Source organism: Triplophysa dalaica, chromosome 13 (genome assembly GCF_015846415.1).
Source record: "Triplophysa dalaica isolate WHDGS20190420 chromosome 13, ASM1584641v1, whole genome shotgun sequence".
Lineage (NCBI taxonomy): Eukaryota > Metazoa > Chordata > Actinopteri > Cypriniformes > Nemacheilidae > Triplophysa > Triplophysa dalaica.
This window is the reverse complement of record NC_079554.1, coordinates 1,098,708-1,116,231: the sequence shown is the minus strand read 5'-3', so window position 1 is coordinate 1,116,231 and position 17,524 is coordinate 1,098,708. Positions and strand designations below refer to the sequence as shown.

General features: G+C 42.8%; 1 protein-coding gene and 1 pseudogene across 1 annotated transcript; one reads left to right on the top strand and one right to left on the bottom strand.

Moving 5' to 3' along the window:
• Positions 1-6,467: 6,467 nt before the first annotated feature.
• On the bottom strand, positions 6,468-8,114 carry LOC130434842 (ankyrin repeat domain-containing protein 6-like). The gene is made up of 4 exons (XM_056765209.1): positions 8,024-8,114; positions 7,808-7,927; positions 7,581-7,736; positions 6,468-6,541 (listed from the first exon to the last, which is right to left on the bottom strand). The coding sequence occupies exons 1-4, from the start codon at positions 8,078-8,080 to the stop codon at positions 6,527-6,529; spliced, it is 348 nt and encodes a 115-aa protein (XP_056621187.1). The 5' UTR covers positions 8,081-8,114; the 3' UTR covers positions 6,468-6,526.
• A 671-nt stretch (positions 8,115-8,785) lies between these two features.
• On the top strand, positions 8,786-17,319 carry LOC130434640 (E3 ubiquitin/ISG15 ligase TRIM25-like; annotated as a pseudogene).
• The last annotated feature ends 205 nt before the right edge of the window (positions 17,320-17,524 follow it).

Below are 17,524 nucleotides of genomic sequence, written 5' to 3'. Positions count from 1 at the left end.
TTTATGGATCGCTTTCTGCACATTTGTGGATCGCTTTCTGCACATTTATGGATTGCTTTCTTCACATTTGTTGATCGGTTTCTGCACATTTGTGGACTGCTTTCTGCACATTTGTGGACTGCTTTCTGCACATTTGTGGATGGCTTTCTGCACATTTATGGATCGCTTTCTGCACATTTGTGGATCGCTTTCTGCACATTTATGGATCGCTTTCTGCACATTTGTGGATCGCTTTCTGCACATTTGTGGATCGCTTTCTGCACATTTATGGATCGCTTTCTTCACATTTGTGTATCGCTTTCTGCACATTTTCGGATCGCTTTCTGCACATTTGTGGATCGCTTTCTGTGCATTTGTTGATCGCTTTCTGCACATTTTCGGATCGCTTTCTGCACATTTGTGGATCGCTTTCTGTGCATTTGTTGATCGCTTTCTGCACATTTGTGGATCGCTTTCTGCACATTTATGGATCGCTTTCTTCACATTTGTGTATCGCTTTCTGCACATTTTCGGATCGCTTTCTGCACATTTATGAATCGCTTTCTGTGCATTTGTGAATTGCTTTCTGTGCATTTGTTGATTGGTTTCTGCACATTTGTGGATCGCTTTCTGCACATTTATGGATTGCTTTCTTCACATTTGTTGATTGATTTCTGCACATTTGTGGACCGCTTTCTGCACATTTGTGGATCGCTTTCTGCACATTTGTGAATCGCTTTCTGCACATTTATGGATCGCTTTCTGCCGTTTGTGGATCGCTTTCTGCACATTTGTGAATCGCTTTCTGTGCATTGTTGGATTGCTTTCTGCACATTTATGGATCGCTTTCTGCACATTAGTGAATCGCTTTCTGCACATTTGTGGATCGCTTTCTGCACATTTATGGATCGCTTTCTGCACATTTGTGGATCGCGTTCTGCACATTTATGGATCGCTTTCTGCACATTTATGGATCGCTTTCTGCACATTTGTGGATTGCTTTCTGCACATTTATGGATCGCTTTCTGCACATTTATGGATCGCTTTCTGCACATTTATGGATCGCTTTCTGCACAATTGTGGATTGCTTTCTGCACATTTGTGAATCGCTTTCTGTGCATTTGTGGATCAGTGAACACATTTGTGGATCAGTGAACACATTTGCGGATTGCTCTCTGTGTATTTGTCGTCAAATCGTGCGCACAATCCACAAATAGGTGGACTCCGCCCACTATCTACGCAAGCCAATTGGTTAACTTCCGCTTTTGTTGTCCAATAGGCCACGTTCTAACTTCAGCCAATCACGTTTTGCTCTGCACTAAGATTCAGAGCTAACATGGCGACTAGGGGCAGTCTAAAATGTGTGTTATACTAAAAAATGATAATGGCCCCTTCTTTATTCTATGTAATGATTGCTTGTGTTTATATACATTTTCCGTATTGTTACATATATGCTGTATTTAAACGTGTATGACTTGATAACAGCGTGCACGGACTGAAGTGGAAAATCCCGGTGACTAGGGAGTCGGGTTGATTTGGTCTGCCAGCCGGCCGTTTTGTGTTTATGTACCAAAGGGCTAAATTACGATTTTTTGCAGCTGTCGGTGTACTACCAGTATACCATGGCAGAAATAACGCGTGGGGAATCATCAGCATTTGTCATTCATAATTCAAAATAAAACGTAATTTCTACAGTCATCTCGGTTTATCCCATTCCTGAATGATCTCTGTTGCTATGGCTGAACTGTTCTGTTTACTGTCTAACTCTCTGCCATGACAAAACTATATGATACCTGTAATATAGATTAAAATAATAAGAGTAGTCTTTAGTGACAGCAGCTTAAGTAGGCTATATTGCAAGATTATCGTGTGGGACAAGTCTATCCACAATTCCCCACATAGAAATACTGTAGTTGTGTAATACTAGTGGTGGGCCGTTAACGGCGCAGTGAGACTCTTATGACGCGATAAAAAAAAATTCGCCGTTAATCTATTCTCAAAGTTGGGTTGGGAACTGGGTCTATACTACGCAAGCTATGATGACTTTCACCTTGATATTTTAGCGCGGATGTATACCAGCTTAACTTCACTGTACGGGGCGAGAACAAGATTTTTCAACTCGCGTGATTCGCGTCATTCGCGCGATTCGTGCCGCAAGTAGGTCTATTGGCTCTTGCATTAACATATAAATCACTTGCGCTTGACACCCCATTCGCGTTTGGTCTGAACACAACATAACGTTACTGTGAAATTACCGCATCGGACGTGCTAACATGGATGCAGCTATGAAGCCACCGGGTTTGCTTCAGGGAATATTAATTTTTAAGAAGCTTCCCAATAGAAACATCGACAAGACTAAGGTTGTTTGCACTTTGTGCAATGCGGAATTGGTTTAAAAAAAAACTTTCTCTCAACAGGTACTGGTCTAGCTTTAGTTGAAACCAGTAACTTTGTATTGAGATCTAATGTATTATGGCTCCTGTATGACATATCGCTTGTTGCTCCCTCACTCTTTGTAAGTCGCTTTGGATAAAAGCGTCTGCTAAATGACTAAATGTAAATGTACTGTAGGAGCTCTTCCAGTCTCAAGTACCACCTTAACGCAAATCATCCCTTAGCTAATGCGGAAGTAAACACAAGTTCATCTTATTGAACATAATTTAATTTTCATCACCAATTATCATAGTAGAACAGCTTTCTCAAGCAGTTTGTGATGCATTTTGGAAACAGGAGATGAGCCCCTGGTCTAATGCGCCACCTGGCTTGAGAAACCCGTTCTCAAAGACTTACTTTTAGTCATTATTTGGGTAGCACACATATTCTGAATGCCTTCGGCAGAATTCAAATGAGCCATTTTCCATTCCATTTTCTACCGCTTATCCAAACTACCTCGGGTCACGGGGAGCCTGCGCCTATCTCAGGAGTCATCGGGCATAAAGGCAGGATACACCCTGGATGGAGTGCCAACCCATCGCAGGGCGCACACACACTCACTCATTCACTCACGCACTCGCACCCTACGGACAATTTTTCCAGAGATGCCAATCAATCTACCATGCATGTCTTTGGACCAGGGGAGGAAACCGGAGTACCCGGAGAAAACCCCCGAGAACATGCAAACTCCACACACACAAGTCGGAAGTGGGAATCAAACCCCCAACCCTGGAGGTGTGAGGCGAACGTGCTAACCACTAAACCACCGTGCCCCATGAGCCATTTTAATCTAGATTAATCTAGATTAATTCCAAGATTAATCTAGATTAAAAAAATTAATCTATGCCCACCACTAATTAAGATGCTTCTTTCTTAATGAATCTGCGCGATTTGAGTGGACGGGGTCACGTAACGGGTCTGATTGTTCTCGTTGGCCAATCACATGGAAATTAAAAATAGCGTAGTAAAAGTTCAGATACAGCAATAAAAATGTAATCACATAAAAGTACACTGATTTTAAACTACTTAAAAAGTACAATTCACGAAAAAACTACTCAATTACAGTCATATGAGTAATTGCTTTTCGTTACTTTCCACCACTGCATTTAATTTGTTGTAAATAATGGTGTGTGTACCTGACCAGGTCTGAGCCTGCACCAGAATATAAAGAAACTGAGGACTGGAAGAAGGAAATGGTAGATCTGAGAAAGCTGACCAGGATTGACACCGGCCTTTAAAATTCCCTTTTCTCTGCAACCTTAGAGGACTCCAAAAAGAGCAATAGGGAGTTTAAAGGGTCCCAGTCTTCTTTGTGTTTTTGAATCTCTCCTCTCAGGAAATCTGTGAACATTGTTTTGTGTTACCAGTTACCGGTCAGGGCTGTACCCATCTTTCTCCAAGAAAGCTCCGTAACCCCCCGACCACCACACTGGAAGGTTACAGTCTCACGAAAGCTTCGAGATGACACGCCCAGGCTTGTTACCGTCGCTTCGCTAGAGATTGTGACGCGATACAGCGTTGTGGCGTTTTCCATAGGCAACCCCATCTGTTGTTCTCGACACAACGTCGAGAGACCGACAGAAAGGGAACGTCTTGGTTACGTATGTAACCTCAGTTCCCTGATGGAGGGAACGAGACGTTGTGTCCCTTATGCCACGAACACGTATCGTATTTTGCTGCAGTTTGAGAGGTCTCAGGCTCTTCAGAACAAAGGTAAGTGAATGCTGCAAGCCGGCCTTCTTTTATAACGGATTTCCGGGGGCGGAGCCCAGCATGCAAATTGCATTCGCCAAATTTCATTGGCCTTTTCTATAGTAGTCAGAGTTGATTGGTTCTCTAGGGCGAACCCCATCTGTCGTTCTCGACACAACGTCTCGTTCCCTCCATCAGGAACTGAGGTTACATACGTAACCAAGACGTTTTCCATTTTAAGACTATATCCAAATTACGTCATATGGTGTCACTGTCAGATGCATAGAAATTAATTCATGCATTCATGACATCAAGACTAGATAACTGTAATGCACTCCTAGGTGGTTGCCCTGCGGGCCTATTACAAAAACTGCAACTGGTTCAAAACGCGGCAGCTCGAGTTCTTACACGTACAAAAAAGTATGAGCATATAACCCCGGTTCTTTCAACCTTGCACTGGTTACCTATAAAGCATCGCATTAACTTTAAGATCTTGCTTATTACCTATAAAGCCCTACATGGTCAAGCGCCGCAGTATTTGAATGAACTTCTATTGTATTACAGACCTCCACGTACATTATGCTCTCAGGCGTCCTGTCAGTTGATAATACCTAGAATTTCAAAATCAAGTGCAGGTGGTAGATCCTTTTCTTATTTAGCTTCTAAACTTTGGAATATTCTTCCCTGCACGGTCCGGGAAGCAGACACACTCTGTCAGTTTAAATCTAGACTAAAGACGCATCTTTTTAATCTTGCATACACTACACCTCCATAATATTAATCCTCAGAGGATTTAGGCTGCATTATTTAGATCAACCGGAACCAGGAACACATCCAACAACAAATGATGTACTTGTTGCATCAAAGAGTGCAGAACAGTACTCTACTCTCAGCCAGTCTTGTCTCTTTGTTCCAAGGTTACCGCAGGATGCATTTCATGCCCAGACCTGATGGCAGAGCTGAGAATGGGAAGCTGTGACCTGACAAGAGCTAAGAGGATAGAGCTGGATAAAGGACGCGACAACTTTGTTTTTCCTACAACATTTCAAATGCTATTAGATTGTTAATGATAATCTTAAATCCTTCATTTTTATATTTTTATTAAGCCTTGTTGTGCAAGCACTGATGAGCTTGTGCAGAGGCAGCAGCTTTTGCCAGAGGGGAACTGGAATCCCTTGGTTGGGCCTGGGTTCCCCTGAGGGTTTTTTTCTCGATGGGAGTTTTGGGTTTCTCACCACCGTTTGCATATTGTTGTGCACTATCTGCCTGGCCAGGGGGCTGCTTTAGAATTCATACTTGTATTCAATGTGTCTCATGTACAGCTGCGTTGTAACAATGAAAATTGTAAAAAGTGCTATATAACTAAAGTTGAGTTGAGTTGAGTTGAGTTCTCCTTCATTCGGTGCAGATCATCAACCCACGGCTCTCTGACATCTGTTAACTGAACGCTCTCTGATAAGGTGTGGAGAACATCCTCAGCACGAGGAACAAGAGCCTGTTAACATGAGAAAGACATTTGATCAGATTCAAACGTGCACAATACATCTCCACGACATCTGCAATACAAAGTTTGCTCTTCTGCAATACGTCTTCTAAAGATCTGATGATCTGGAAAACATCTGGGGCCTCATTTATCAAATGTTGCGCAGAAATCGCCTTAAATTTGATGTACGATAATTTTTGACATTTTTGTATGTGTGATTCAGTGAAAACAGACATAAGCACAAAAAACCTTGTGTACGCCTCTTTACCAGATGTGAGATCTATAAATCGCAAACGATCTTAAAATTGAGCGCAGCCGAACTCTTTGAGATCTAATTAATATCATCACCATATAAAATAGCACAAGTCAATGTCAAAAACTGAAATCCAGGTCCTTCTGGCGGAGGTAGAGGTTCTTGCAGGGACACTTTTTGGAAGCCTGTCCAGTAGGAGTCAAAGGAAACCAAGTATATGGCATGGGTGTGTAGTGCAGGCTGTGAACGAGGTAGGGGGGTAGCAAAGTTCCCTAAAAGACGTTAAAACGAATGGTCTGACTGAAAATTTAATTCGAAAAAAGTGTGTTGCACGTCATAGAAAGCTATGAGCATGCCAAGGGAGGTGGAAGACGCACTGTACCCCTCACCCCGGAGGACAACCCAATAGCTGCCATAATTGGTGCGAGTGCTGTTGTTGACGTTTCTGCAGAAAATGATTCAGATCTTTTGTCTGCACCAGCTTCAGTTGGTCTGCTAGAATGTGATAAAAGTGATAGAATATCCAAACTGAGTGTTTTGATTGTGCTTTGACAGAACTTTATTGTTGTAATGTAGATGAAGAACATGTACAAAGAAAAATCGCGGCTGGAAGATCTTTCTCGAATTGCGACAGCAGCAAGCAACACAGGCCATCAACATGCACCTCCAGCTGCCCAGGGAGAGTGCTATCTGCCACCGTCCTGCAATCACAGAAAGAGCTGAATCAGTCAGTTTCTGATGTTGTGACTGAACTGTGGCAGGTGCGACAGTCTCCAGTTCAGATGAACCAGTGTGTGTGAATGTTATGTTGTAGTGGCCTCTTCATCTGTCTGTGGCTGCGCTGGGGGGTGAAAAGCCACACTGTAAAAAATGCCTGTGAAATTAACAGTAAAATTCTGCTGTTTTCACACAAAAAACCTGTTATCAGAAAGTGTCCGTAAAAAATACAGAAAAACACTGTAAAATGTCTGTAAAATTAACAGCAATAATTCAATAGTTTTTACGGAAAAACCCTGTAAAAAATGCTGTAGTTTTCACAGAGAAATCTGTTGTCAAAAAACGTCCATAAAAATACGGAAAACACAGTCAAATTCTCTGGGAAATGAAGAGTGAAATTCCAAAGTTTTCACAAGGAGTTTTTTTTTCAACTCCACAAACATTTTTATCACCTTCACTTACTGACAACACTGTCACTTTATTTCTGTTGCACGTCTACAAAAGTTCTAATTGAAAATGAACACAAGTTTACATGTTGACGCTTTTTCATTTCATACATGTATGTTTATTTCACTATTTTCATCGTCTCAAATCCTGATATCATCAGAAATGGGGGGCAGTCGTGGCCTAATGGTTAGAGGGTTGGACTCGTAACCAGAAGGTTGCCGGTTTGATCCTCAGGTCAGGCGGGTAACGATTGAGGTGTCCTTGAGCAAGGCACCTAACCCCTACTTGCTCCCCGGGCGCTGCAGTGATAGCTGCCCACTGCTCTGGGTGTATGTGTGTTCACCACTTGCTGTGCGTGTGTTCACTACTCTCTGGATGGGTTAAAAGCAGAGGTATATCTCGGATATGGGTCACCATAACTGACAAATTAGTCACTTTCACTTCACTTTCAAATATCGGCTAATGTTGATTATATTTGATATCAAATACAAAACGTTACTGGAGGTTAAAATCATCAAATTGGCCAATCAGAACGAGCGCACATGAATGAATAATGAAGGCATGAGAAGATTTCACCTGCATGATTTTTCCGTCTTGATCTCTGTAAAGTGTGTAGAGCTGATAGGCTTTATAGTTATGAGGAGCAGTCAATGGAAATGATCTGTCAGCTTTACTCTTCTTCTTAACATCACTGTGTTTGTGTCTTCTGATGAGAGCGTCTGATGGAGACACCTGTGAGACACACACATTTAAATCATCATCTAGAGCAATGAGTCAAAACTCATCTGATGTCTCTTGTGTACCTTCTCTTTGACTTTATTCTCCAGGTTTTTGTTTGGTGTGTCTGTGGCACACATGCTGTCCTTGTGCGGGAGAGAACCGTCACTGCCATGATGAGTGTCATTAGCTGGAGATTCACTGTCCTACACACACACACACACACACACACAATTTTCATTTTTAGGGATCTGTCCCTTTAAGAGCAGAATATGGTGGTGTATGGAGTTGAACATCTTCACTTTTCTCTGTAACATGTCATCACGCGGGCCTGACTGCGCTCGACCTTCAGTCTTCATCTTGTCTCTCCTCTTCCTCACCGTCCGTCCTCGACTGAAGCTCTACAGGTGAACACACACATCAGATGTGTCAGCTGTGTCTGATTGAACACATTGATCAGACTGAATAATCATTCATTTAAAATAGTTGCACATGTGTGTGTTTTCACCTGTGATGTTCCCATTGACAGACACCTGTTTGATTACTGACATTCTTCCAAATATCTTCATTTGTGTTCTGCAGACGAAATAAATGTAAACAGGTTTGGAACAATCTGAGAGTGAGTAAATGATGAAAGAATTTAAATTTTTGGTGAACTGTCCCTTTAACACCTGCCAGAGAAACCGACCAATAAGATTTCAATTCTTGTTTGTTCTTTCTGTGAGTTCTATCAATGTTTATATTTGTAATGCAAATATATTTACACTAAAAGCAAAAAATCAGTAAGAATGCAGTTTGTCCATTCAACTCTAAATATTCTCCCAACATAGATTATAAAAGAAGTTGAACACAGATTTTGCAGTGTAGAAGAGATTAATCTTCATCATTAGATTATTTGGTTTTGGATGACTGAAATATCTGCTCAGAGCCATTTCAAATATTGTCATCATGCAGGAGACTTTCCTTAAATAAAGCACTTTGCTGTCATCTAGTGGACGTGTTTATTATATCACTTGTCAAACCTGTTTCATGTGTTTCATAATCTGAAGCAGGAAGTCTTTCAGTTCAGAGAATCAGAAACTGAACTCTCATCGATCTGTGGAGTGTTTGGTGTTTCTATCTGTGTGTGTTCATACGGTGAAATGGCAGAAGCGAGTATTTCAGAGGATCACTTCATGTGTTCAGTGTGTCTGGATCTACTGAAGGATCCAGTGACTGTTCCCTGTGGACACACTTACTGTATGAGATGTATCACAGACTGCTGGAATCAAGAAGATCAGACGAGAATCTACAGCTGCCCTCAGTGCAAAAAGAACTTCAGACCAAGACGTGTTTTAGCTAAAAACATCATACTGACTGAAGTTACGGAGAAACTGAAGAAGACTAAAGTCAAATGTGCGGTTTCTGATCAGTGTTCCTCTGGAGCTGGAGATGTGGAGTGTGACGTCTGTACTGGAAGAAAACACAAAGCCATCAAATCCTGTCTGCTGTGTCTCAACTCTTACTGTCAAACTCATCTTGAGCAACACGAGAATCTCTTCAGAGGTCAAAGACACAACCTGATAGACGCCACTGCACCACTTCATGACATGATCTGCCCTCAACATGACAAGATTCTGGAGATTTACTGTCGCACGGATCACAAGCTTATATGTACTCTGTGTATAGATGAACACAGAACACATGACACTATATCAGCAGCTGCAGCATGGACGGAGAAACAGGTGCTTATTTTATTTTGAAATAAAAATGTTTTCATTATCATAGAAGTTTACTGAGATATATGATGATTTAATAGTTCAAACAGACTCTATTATTCAGTCTTTGTGTTCAATGTTTCAGAGTCAGTTTGGAGAAACAAAGAATAAAGTTTAGCAGCAGATCCAGAAGAAACAGAAAGACCTTCAGAAGATCAGAGATGTTGTGGAGTCTCACAAGGTGAGTTTGGAGCAGAAGATCTCAGAAGAGTCTCAGTGAAGTCTCAGTGTGTCTCACAGTAATGTGTGTGTGTGTGTGTGTGTAACAGCGGTGTGCACAGACAGCAGTGGAGGACTGTGAGATGATGTTTACTGAACTGATCTCATCCATTGAGAGAAGACGCTCTGAGGTGACACAGCTGATCAGAGATCAGGAGACGGCTGCAGTGAGTTCAGCTGAAGGACTCTTGGAGCGACTGAAGCAGGAGATTGATGATCTGAGGAGGAGAGACGCTGAGCTGGAGAAGCTTTTACACACACAACATCACATCCATTTGCTGCAGGTAACAGAAGGACATTTTGTCAAATGCTGTTTTTATTCTTTTATTTGAATTATGTAAATTGCAGTAATGTGGTGATTTATTTCAAAACTGCAATAATATGAATCATCTTACAGAGTAATTTTAAATAATTCAGTTCTTCTAAAATAATGTCTGACATACATTATAGATTTTAAATGATATTAACTATTCACATGTTTCATTAGATTTGTCTATGATTGGTTAATAAAAACTGAGAAATATCCATCATTATTGAGACCTTCTGCAGATTGTTGTGTCTGAACATTGAATCATTTTTAGCCCTTTAAATACTAGATTATGATATTTCATTGCACATTTCCATTCAAGTTCTCTTCATGACCTCTAATCCACCTACAAGGAAATAAATTGTGTAAGAATGTTGGAGGAATGTGTTTGTAAAAGTGCTGTATAGAGCTGTTGAAGATGTGGAAGTAAAGATGAAGATGATGATGAACGTGACAGTAGTTCTGAAGTGTGAAGTCATGATGGTGTTTGTGTGTTTATTTGATGTTGTAGAGTTTTCAGTCTCTCTCTGCACCTCCTGAATCTCCAGACGACATCAGTGGGACTTTCCTCTTTTCTTTTGATGCTGTGAGAGAATCTGTCCTTCAGCTGAGAGACAAACTGCAGGATTTCTGCACACAGCACATGAGAAAGTTCTTCGGTAAAACACTGAACATTCATCATCTCATCAAATCTGACGTCATATTAGAAATACAGTCCAGAGAATGAATATCATGAGATTGACTCTGTTTCTATCTGCTGATTTCTACAGACACACACATCAACACTGTCCCCAGGATCAGAGTCGACTTCCTTCAATGTAAAGTACACAATAACACACACTGAGATTGATGAAATATCTCCTCTAAAGGATGATCTGAACAATGAAGGAAAACGTCTTGGTTACATATGTAACCTCAGTTCCCTGATGGAGGGAATGAGACATTTGGTCAATTGCGTGAATCACGACAAGAGGCTCTTACTAACGGCCGTACAGGCAGTGGCCTTTGCTACTCTAGGGGCGAGATAGCTGCCTGTCACCGTAAGGAACACTGGGAAGCGCTACCCCCTCGCCTGAGGGGGGAACGCTATGGAGACTACATCTGCTGTAGGGAGATAATATGTGGAATACCTACACGGTCTCACCAGTGGGGAGACCTCAAGGGAGTACAGATCTCGCGAGTGAGCCAAGTGAGGCGGTAGTCAGGATAGTTGAGAATACACACGCCCTGCTCCCTGAGGGGAGTGAGAACAGCCTCCGCGACCTTGGTAAAGACAGGGGGAGACCGAGCCAGACCAAGGGGCAGGAACTTGTTCTGGTATGCTCGACCTTCAAATGTGGGGGATCGAGACATGAAAATATACAACCTTTAGGTCAATAGACACAAACCAATCCTGATGACAGATGTCAGGATGGGTTTCTGCGTCAACATTCTGAATGGGAGCCTGTGAAGGGTCTTGTTCAGAGTGTGCAGGTCCAGGATCTGGCACAGCCCCCACCTTTATTGTGGACTGTAAAACCCTGAAGACATCTCGGCCAGAGGGCCGCCGAGCTCGATCGTTCCATTCGCCAGAAGAACCACCACGACATCGTCCCGAAGCACAGGAACATTCTCGCACCGAGGTGAACAGAATGCCCCGAAACTTTGGCGACCCTTGGCGTACTGTATCGCGTAGCCGAGATGGATCGTCCTTACTAACGTGACGGGCTGTTTAGCTGTGACCAGGCCCCCAGACACCGTGACAGAGGAACTGGTGGAGAGATCTGCAACATCGTCCCCGTGGGGGGAGGTTCTGTGTTTGGCAGAACGGCTGTCTCGCCAGGGACAGTGCCCTGGGGAGGCGAGCGGGTCTGCTGACTTAAGCCTTAAGTCTTGCTGCATGAAGCACTGTCGGGGTGAAGAGTGAAGAGGGCTGCGGGATTGGTATGATGCAATGTCGATTTGAGGCTGCTGCATGCACCCAGTGAGAAGCTTTTTTAGAGACAGAGGCAGACATCTTGTCCTGGGCTTGACCGACCGAAGCCTAGAGTTCCATGGAGTCATCCTCGTCTGATGCTAGGAAGTCGTCTCGGTTACGTCTGTAACCTCAGTTCCCTGATGGAGGGAACGAGACGTTGTGTCGAAACGACAGATGGGGTTCGCCCTTGAGAACCTATCAGCTCCGACTACTTTAGAAGAGGCCAATGAAATTTGGCTAATGGAATTTGCATACTGGTCTCCGCCCCTGGATATCCGGTATAAAAGAAAGACGGTGTACAACATCCATTTACCTTTAGTTCTGAGGAGCCATAGCTCATGATTACAAAACTCTTGTATTTCGACTACAACTTAATTACGACTTGTGCATAGGGCGATACGTGTTGTGACCAAGGGGACGGTCTGCGTCACCATTCCCACGTGGGGTGGTTCATCGGCTGGCGGTGCTAACCCCAGCTCCCGGAGGAAAGATTGGCTCCGTTGGTTTACCTGGGTGGTAGAACAGCTGCACACACTGTCGTGTTGAGAGTGGTGGCGGCTGCCATGTATGTTCGACCTTGTGTCTCGCCAAGACGTCAGGTCGGGTTGCCGAGCACAGTCCAGTGGAGTGTGAGAGCAGCTGCAAGGGACACCCGGAGAGAACGGAAACTCTTTTGAGGATGTGGGCGCCAGGCGCTGAAAATGGCCCGGCTGTTGGGACGAGGCAGGAACTGTGTCGCACCGACTGATCAGAGATGTAGCTGTGAAGGTCATGCCCAATGTTGTTCTCCCTGGGGTCTTCCCGTCAGGAACGCTTCTTCCGGGAAGGCTGCTGACGGGATGGTGGTTTTCCCTTCGACCTCCTCTTCTGGGGTGCAGCCTGTAAAGGGGGCACAGGAGCCGGAGCCGGTGTCAAAGGGGGCCTGGGCTGCTGGGAAGGAGACGTCGCAAAAGATCTCGGAGGCCAATATGCGGCCGAGTCACGGTGAGGTAGCCTCCATCTGCCTCTTCACCGTAGAGAACTGCTGAGCAAAGTCCAGAGGACTTTTTCTCACTCATCTACAAAAGGTTATGCCAGAGGTGAGTCTCTCCTGGACCCCTAACGTGGACTTTGTCTGACCCAGGGCCCGTTCCGTCACCTTGGTCGCCTGTAGGGCGAGGTCAGTGGCGGCAAGGAGAACCTGCATAATCCCCGGGTGGGCCTTACCCTACTGGAGCTCTCTCAACGTCTTGGCCTGGTGGACCTGCAGGATGGCCATTGCATGAAGAGAGGAGGCAGCTTGGCCCACAGCAATGTAGCCCTTTGATACCAGAAATGCAAAAGTCCTACACGCTTTGGACGGAAAGCGTGGTCGATTCCTCCAGGTGGCTGCCGTCTGCGGGCAAAGGTGCACCGCGACCGCACGTACCACCTGGGGGACATCGACATAGGGAAGTGAGGGAGCTAGAGCTGGTCTGACTGGAACGAGCGGTAAGCGGGGCACTCCAAGTCTTACACAGCTCCTCATGCACCTCCGGGAAGAATGACACCGGTGGTGGGCGAGGTTTGGCACCGTGCTCCGACCCTAGGAACCACGTATCCACCCGCAAGCGCTGGTGAGGAGGCAGTGGGGTACACTAGAACCCAATGTTCGTGGCTGCCCGGGTAAGCATGGTCGACATCTGGAAATTTGCTTCCTCCTGAGCTCGACCCCCCTTGGGGGGGAGCTGCTCGGAGTCTTCAGCATCGGATGCCAACAAGTCTCCCTCCGATGCTGCGAGTGACATCTCATCTTCACCACGCATCATTCCGAATACGTGGCTGAGGATCCAGACGGTCTGCCACCGTCGGTTGGGGAACAATCAGACGAGCGTGGCGGGGTGCGGGTAGCCCGTGAGTGCTTGGCTGGCGGGTTTATGCTTGCAGAAGTCCAAATATCACCAACGCTGCTAGCCTTAGCGGACAGCGTGGCCTTAGCCAACGACGTCACAGCTCGATTAGCAAACGAAGTGGTGATTGGTTCCCGGAGGAAGACAGCCACCCGTGACCGCAACGTCTGAATGACCATCTGCCCGCATTGTGTCGACGAACACTGTTTCAGCTTGCTGGATGCCCACTTGATGCAGGTATTATGTCTGTCCCCCTCCTCGATGAGGGTGCCGCACCCAAGAGAACAGCGGGAAATGCCGCGCTGGAGAAATAACCCAGCCCTGAAAAGGGCTTTTTGGAAAAAATCTCAGAACACTTCTGGAACTGCCGAGACGCCCAGGGGAAGGTCGCTGCAGGATAGGGACAAGTCGTAGATCCGGCAATTAAGTTGTAGTCGAAATACAAGAGTTTTGCAATCATGAGCGATGGCTCTGAAGAACAAAAGGTAAATGAATGCTGCACACCGTCTTCCTATAATACCGGTTATACGGGGGAGGAGGACGGCATGCAAATTTCATAAGCCAAATTTCATTGGCCTCTTCTAAAGTAGTCAGAGCTGATAGGTTCTCCAGGGTCAACACAATGTCGTAGAGACCGAGAGAAAGGGAACTGTATATTTATAAATCATTCAGATCCAACACATTGAACAGATATTTATTTTCATTCTGTATCGTTTTCTTCCTCAGATTCTCTTCAGTTGACTCTGGATCTAAACACAGTGAATGAACACCTCCATCTGTCTGAGGACAACAGAGAGATTACACACACTTACACACAGCGTCAGTATCCTGATCATCCAGACAGATTTGATGATGTGTATCAGGTGTTGTGTAGAGAGAGTGTGTGTGGACGCTCTTACTGGGAGATTGAGTGGAATGGTGTTTGTGTGTTTATATCAGTGTCATATAAGAGCATCATGAGGAAGGGAGAGGGTGATGAGTGTGTGTTTGGATGTAATGATCAGTCCTGGAGTTTGATCTGTGGCTCCAGTTACACATTCTATCACAATAACAAACACATTGATCTCTCTGTAGAGTCCAGATCTAATAGAATAGGAGTGTATGTGGATGAGAGAGCAGGAATTCTGTCCTTCTACAGCGTCTCTGACACAATGAACCTCATCCACAGCATCAGCACCACATTCACTCAACCTCTCTATCCTGGATTTAATGTCTGGTATAATTCAAAAGTGAAACTGTGATCTGTAGATATAGATGATAGAGAGATCACAGGTAATGTCAGCAGGGTCGGTTCTAATCATTTGGAGGCCTGTAGGCAAACTTTATCTCAGAGTCACAGGACCACCCCGTCCCATCCATCTTTCACAATAAATCCAGTATTTTATTACACTGTATAAACTATTGGCTCAGTAATTTAGGACATGCTATTACTTTCATTTTTTTATAGTTTATAATCTTATTAATAGTCTGTTTCAGTTTGAAACTACTCTGACTACAGTAAAACACAAACTTAAATGTTAAGACAGACACCCAGAATTACATTTTTTGCAGTAATTTTTTCAGTAAGTTATTTACAGTAACACAGCAGACCACTTTTTGAGATAACCGGAGTTTACTTATATTGTTTCTTTTCTTTACCTTTTCACTTTACAGCTCCTGAATTCATTATTTGGTTATTTTAGCTCTGTATATAGTTATAAAACAAAACCAGAATATATAACAACAACAGAATATATAACAAAACCAGAATATATAACAACAACAAAATTTATAACAACAACAGAATATATAACAAAAACAAAATTTATAACAACAACAGAATATATAACAACAACAAAATTTATAACAACAACAGAATATATAACAACAACAACATTTATAACAACAACAGAATATATAACAAAAACAATATATAACCACAGAATATATAACAACAAAAGAATATATAACAAAAACAGAATATATAACAACAACAGTAGATATTTTAGTTCATAGCAGGCAAATTGGGATGCAGAAACTCAGAGACAGCAAACTGTTGTTCTACCATCAGAGAAAACACAACGCTAACTAATAACAATTGTTTGAAAAATGATTAGTATAAAATAGAAATATTATTGACTTTTGTTATATTTGCCCTGCACAAACCAAGAAAGAACAAACCAGCTACTGTCATCACAGCAAATATTATGACATTCTCAACTCAACTTTATTTATATAGCGCTTTTTACAATTTTCATTGTTACAAAGCAGCTGTACATGAGACACATTTAATACAAGTATGAATTCTAAAGCAGCCCCCCTGGCCAGGCAGATAGTGCACAACAATATGCAAACGGTGGTGAGGAACCCAAAACTCCCATCGAGAAAAAAACCCTCAGGGGAACCCAGGCCCAACCAGGGGATTCCAGTTCCCCTCTGGCAAAAGCTGCTGCCTCTGCACAAGCTCAACAGTGCTTGCACAACAAGGCTTAATAAAAATATAAAAGTTAAGGATTTAAGATTATCATTAACAGTCTAATAGCATTTGAAATGTTGTAGGAAAAACAAAGTTGTCTTAAACCTCATAGATTCTTTCCATTGTTTTATATATTTTATCCGTCAGTAAGTTTTGAGATATTTTCAGGTCTCAGTTTTAGATTTATTATCTTGGTGTCGTGGTATTTTTGGAAATTGTATAAATCTTTAAAAACTGATATTGTATATTTCTCTTAAAAAAAATCTGACTTCAAGTAACTGTGTTATATAATAACAGGGAGTGGTCTAGTGGGTTAAACCACTGAACTAGTAAATCAAAGGTTGCTGGTTCGATCCCAGCAGCCACCACTAGTGTGTCCTTGAGCAAGACACTTTACTCCATGTTGCTCCAGGGGGATTGTCCCTGTAATAAGTGCACTGTAAGTCGCTTTGGATAAAAGCGTCTGCCAAATGACTAAATGTAAAATCTAATAAAGTTATTTTAGAGTTATTATTTTTTATAAAAAAAAAACATTTTTAAGCCTTTCAATTTGAATGCTGTTACAACTGAGAAAATGTGTAGAGTGATCATAAGAGAGCTGAAGATACAGGAATACTGTGTAATAACACATCTGATATGTGATTGGTTGTCTGGCAGGTTGTTTTAGTGGACGTGGGGGTGATGACATCAGCGGTTAATGATTGGCAAGGAACTGAACCAATAGCATGTGTTCAATTAGGAGTAGAACAGACAGAAAATAGGGACAATAACCCAACTATTATTTATTTGACCGTTTACTAACACATGTTTCAAATCAAATCCTGTTAGATGTAACAACAATCAACTGTTTTTGTATTAGCAAAGATCAAAAAACACTATTCATCATATATAGCTCATGTCAGTTAATGTAGAAACTAATGTTGACATATGAAATTTTATGAAGAGTTACCAAAAATTATGATATTTAAATGTCCAATATGTAATATTTGGAGGATGTATGAACAGAAATGCAATATAATAAACATAACTATGTGTTCAGAGGTTTATAAAGAACTTGTATAACGAAGCGTCATGTTGTTATCATCTTTGAATGAGTGATTTCTGTCTACATACACTGCTGGTCCCCTACATGACTTCATCATGTTGTTTCTACAGTAGCCCTTAACGGACAAACTGCTACAGAACACGTTTCATAAACACATGATCTCCTTCAGCAAAGAACGAAAATATGACGACATCT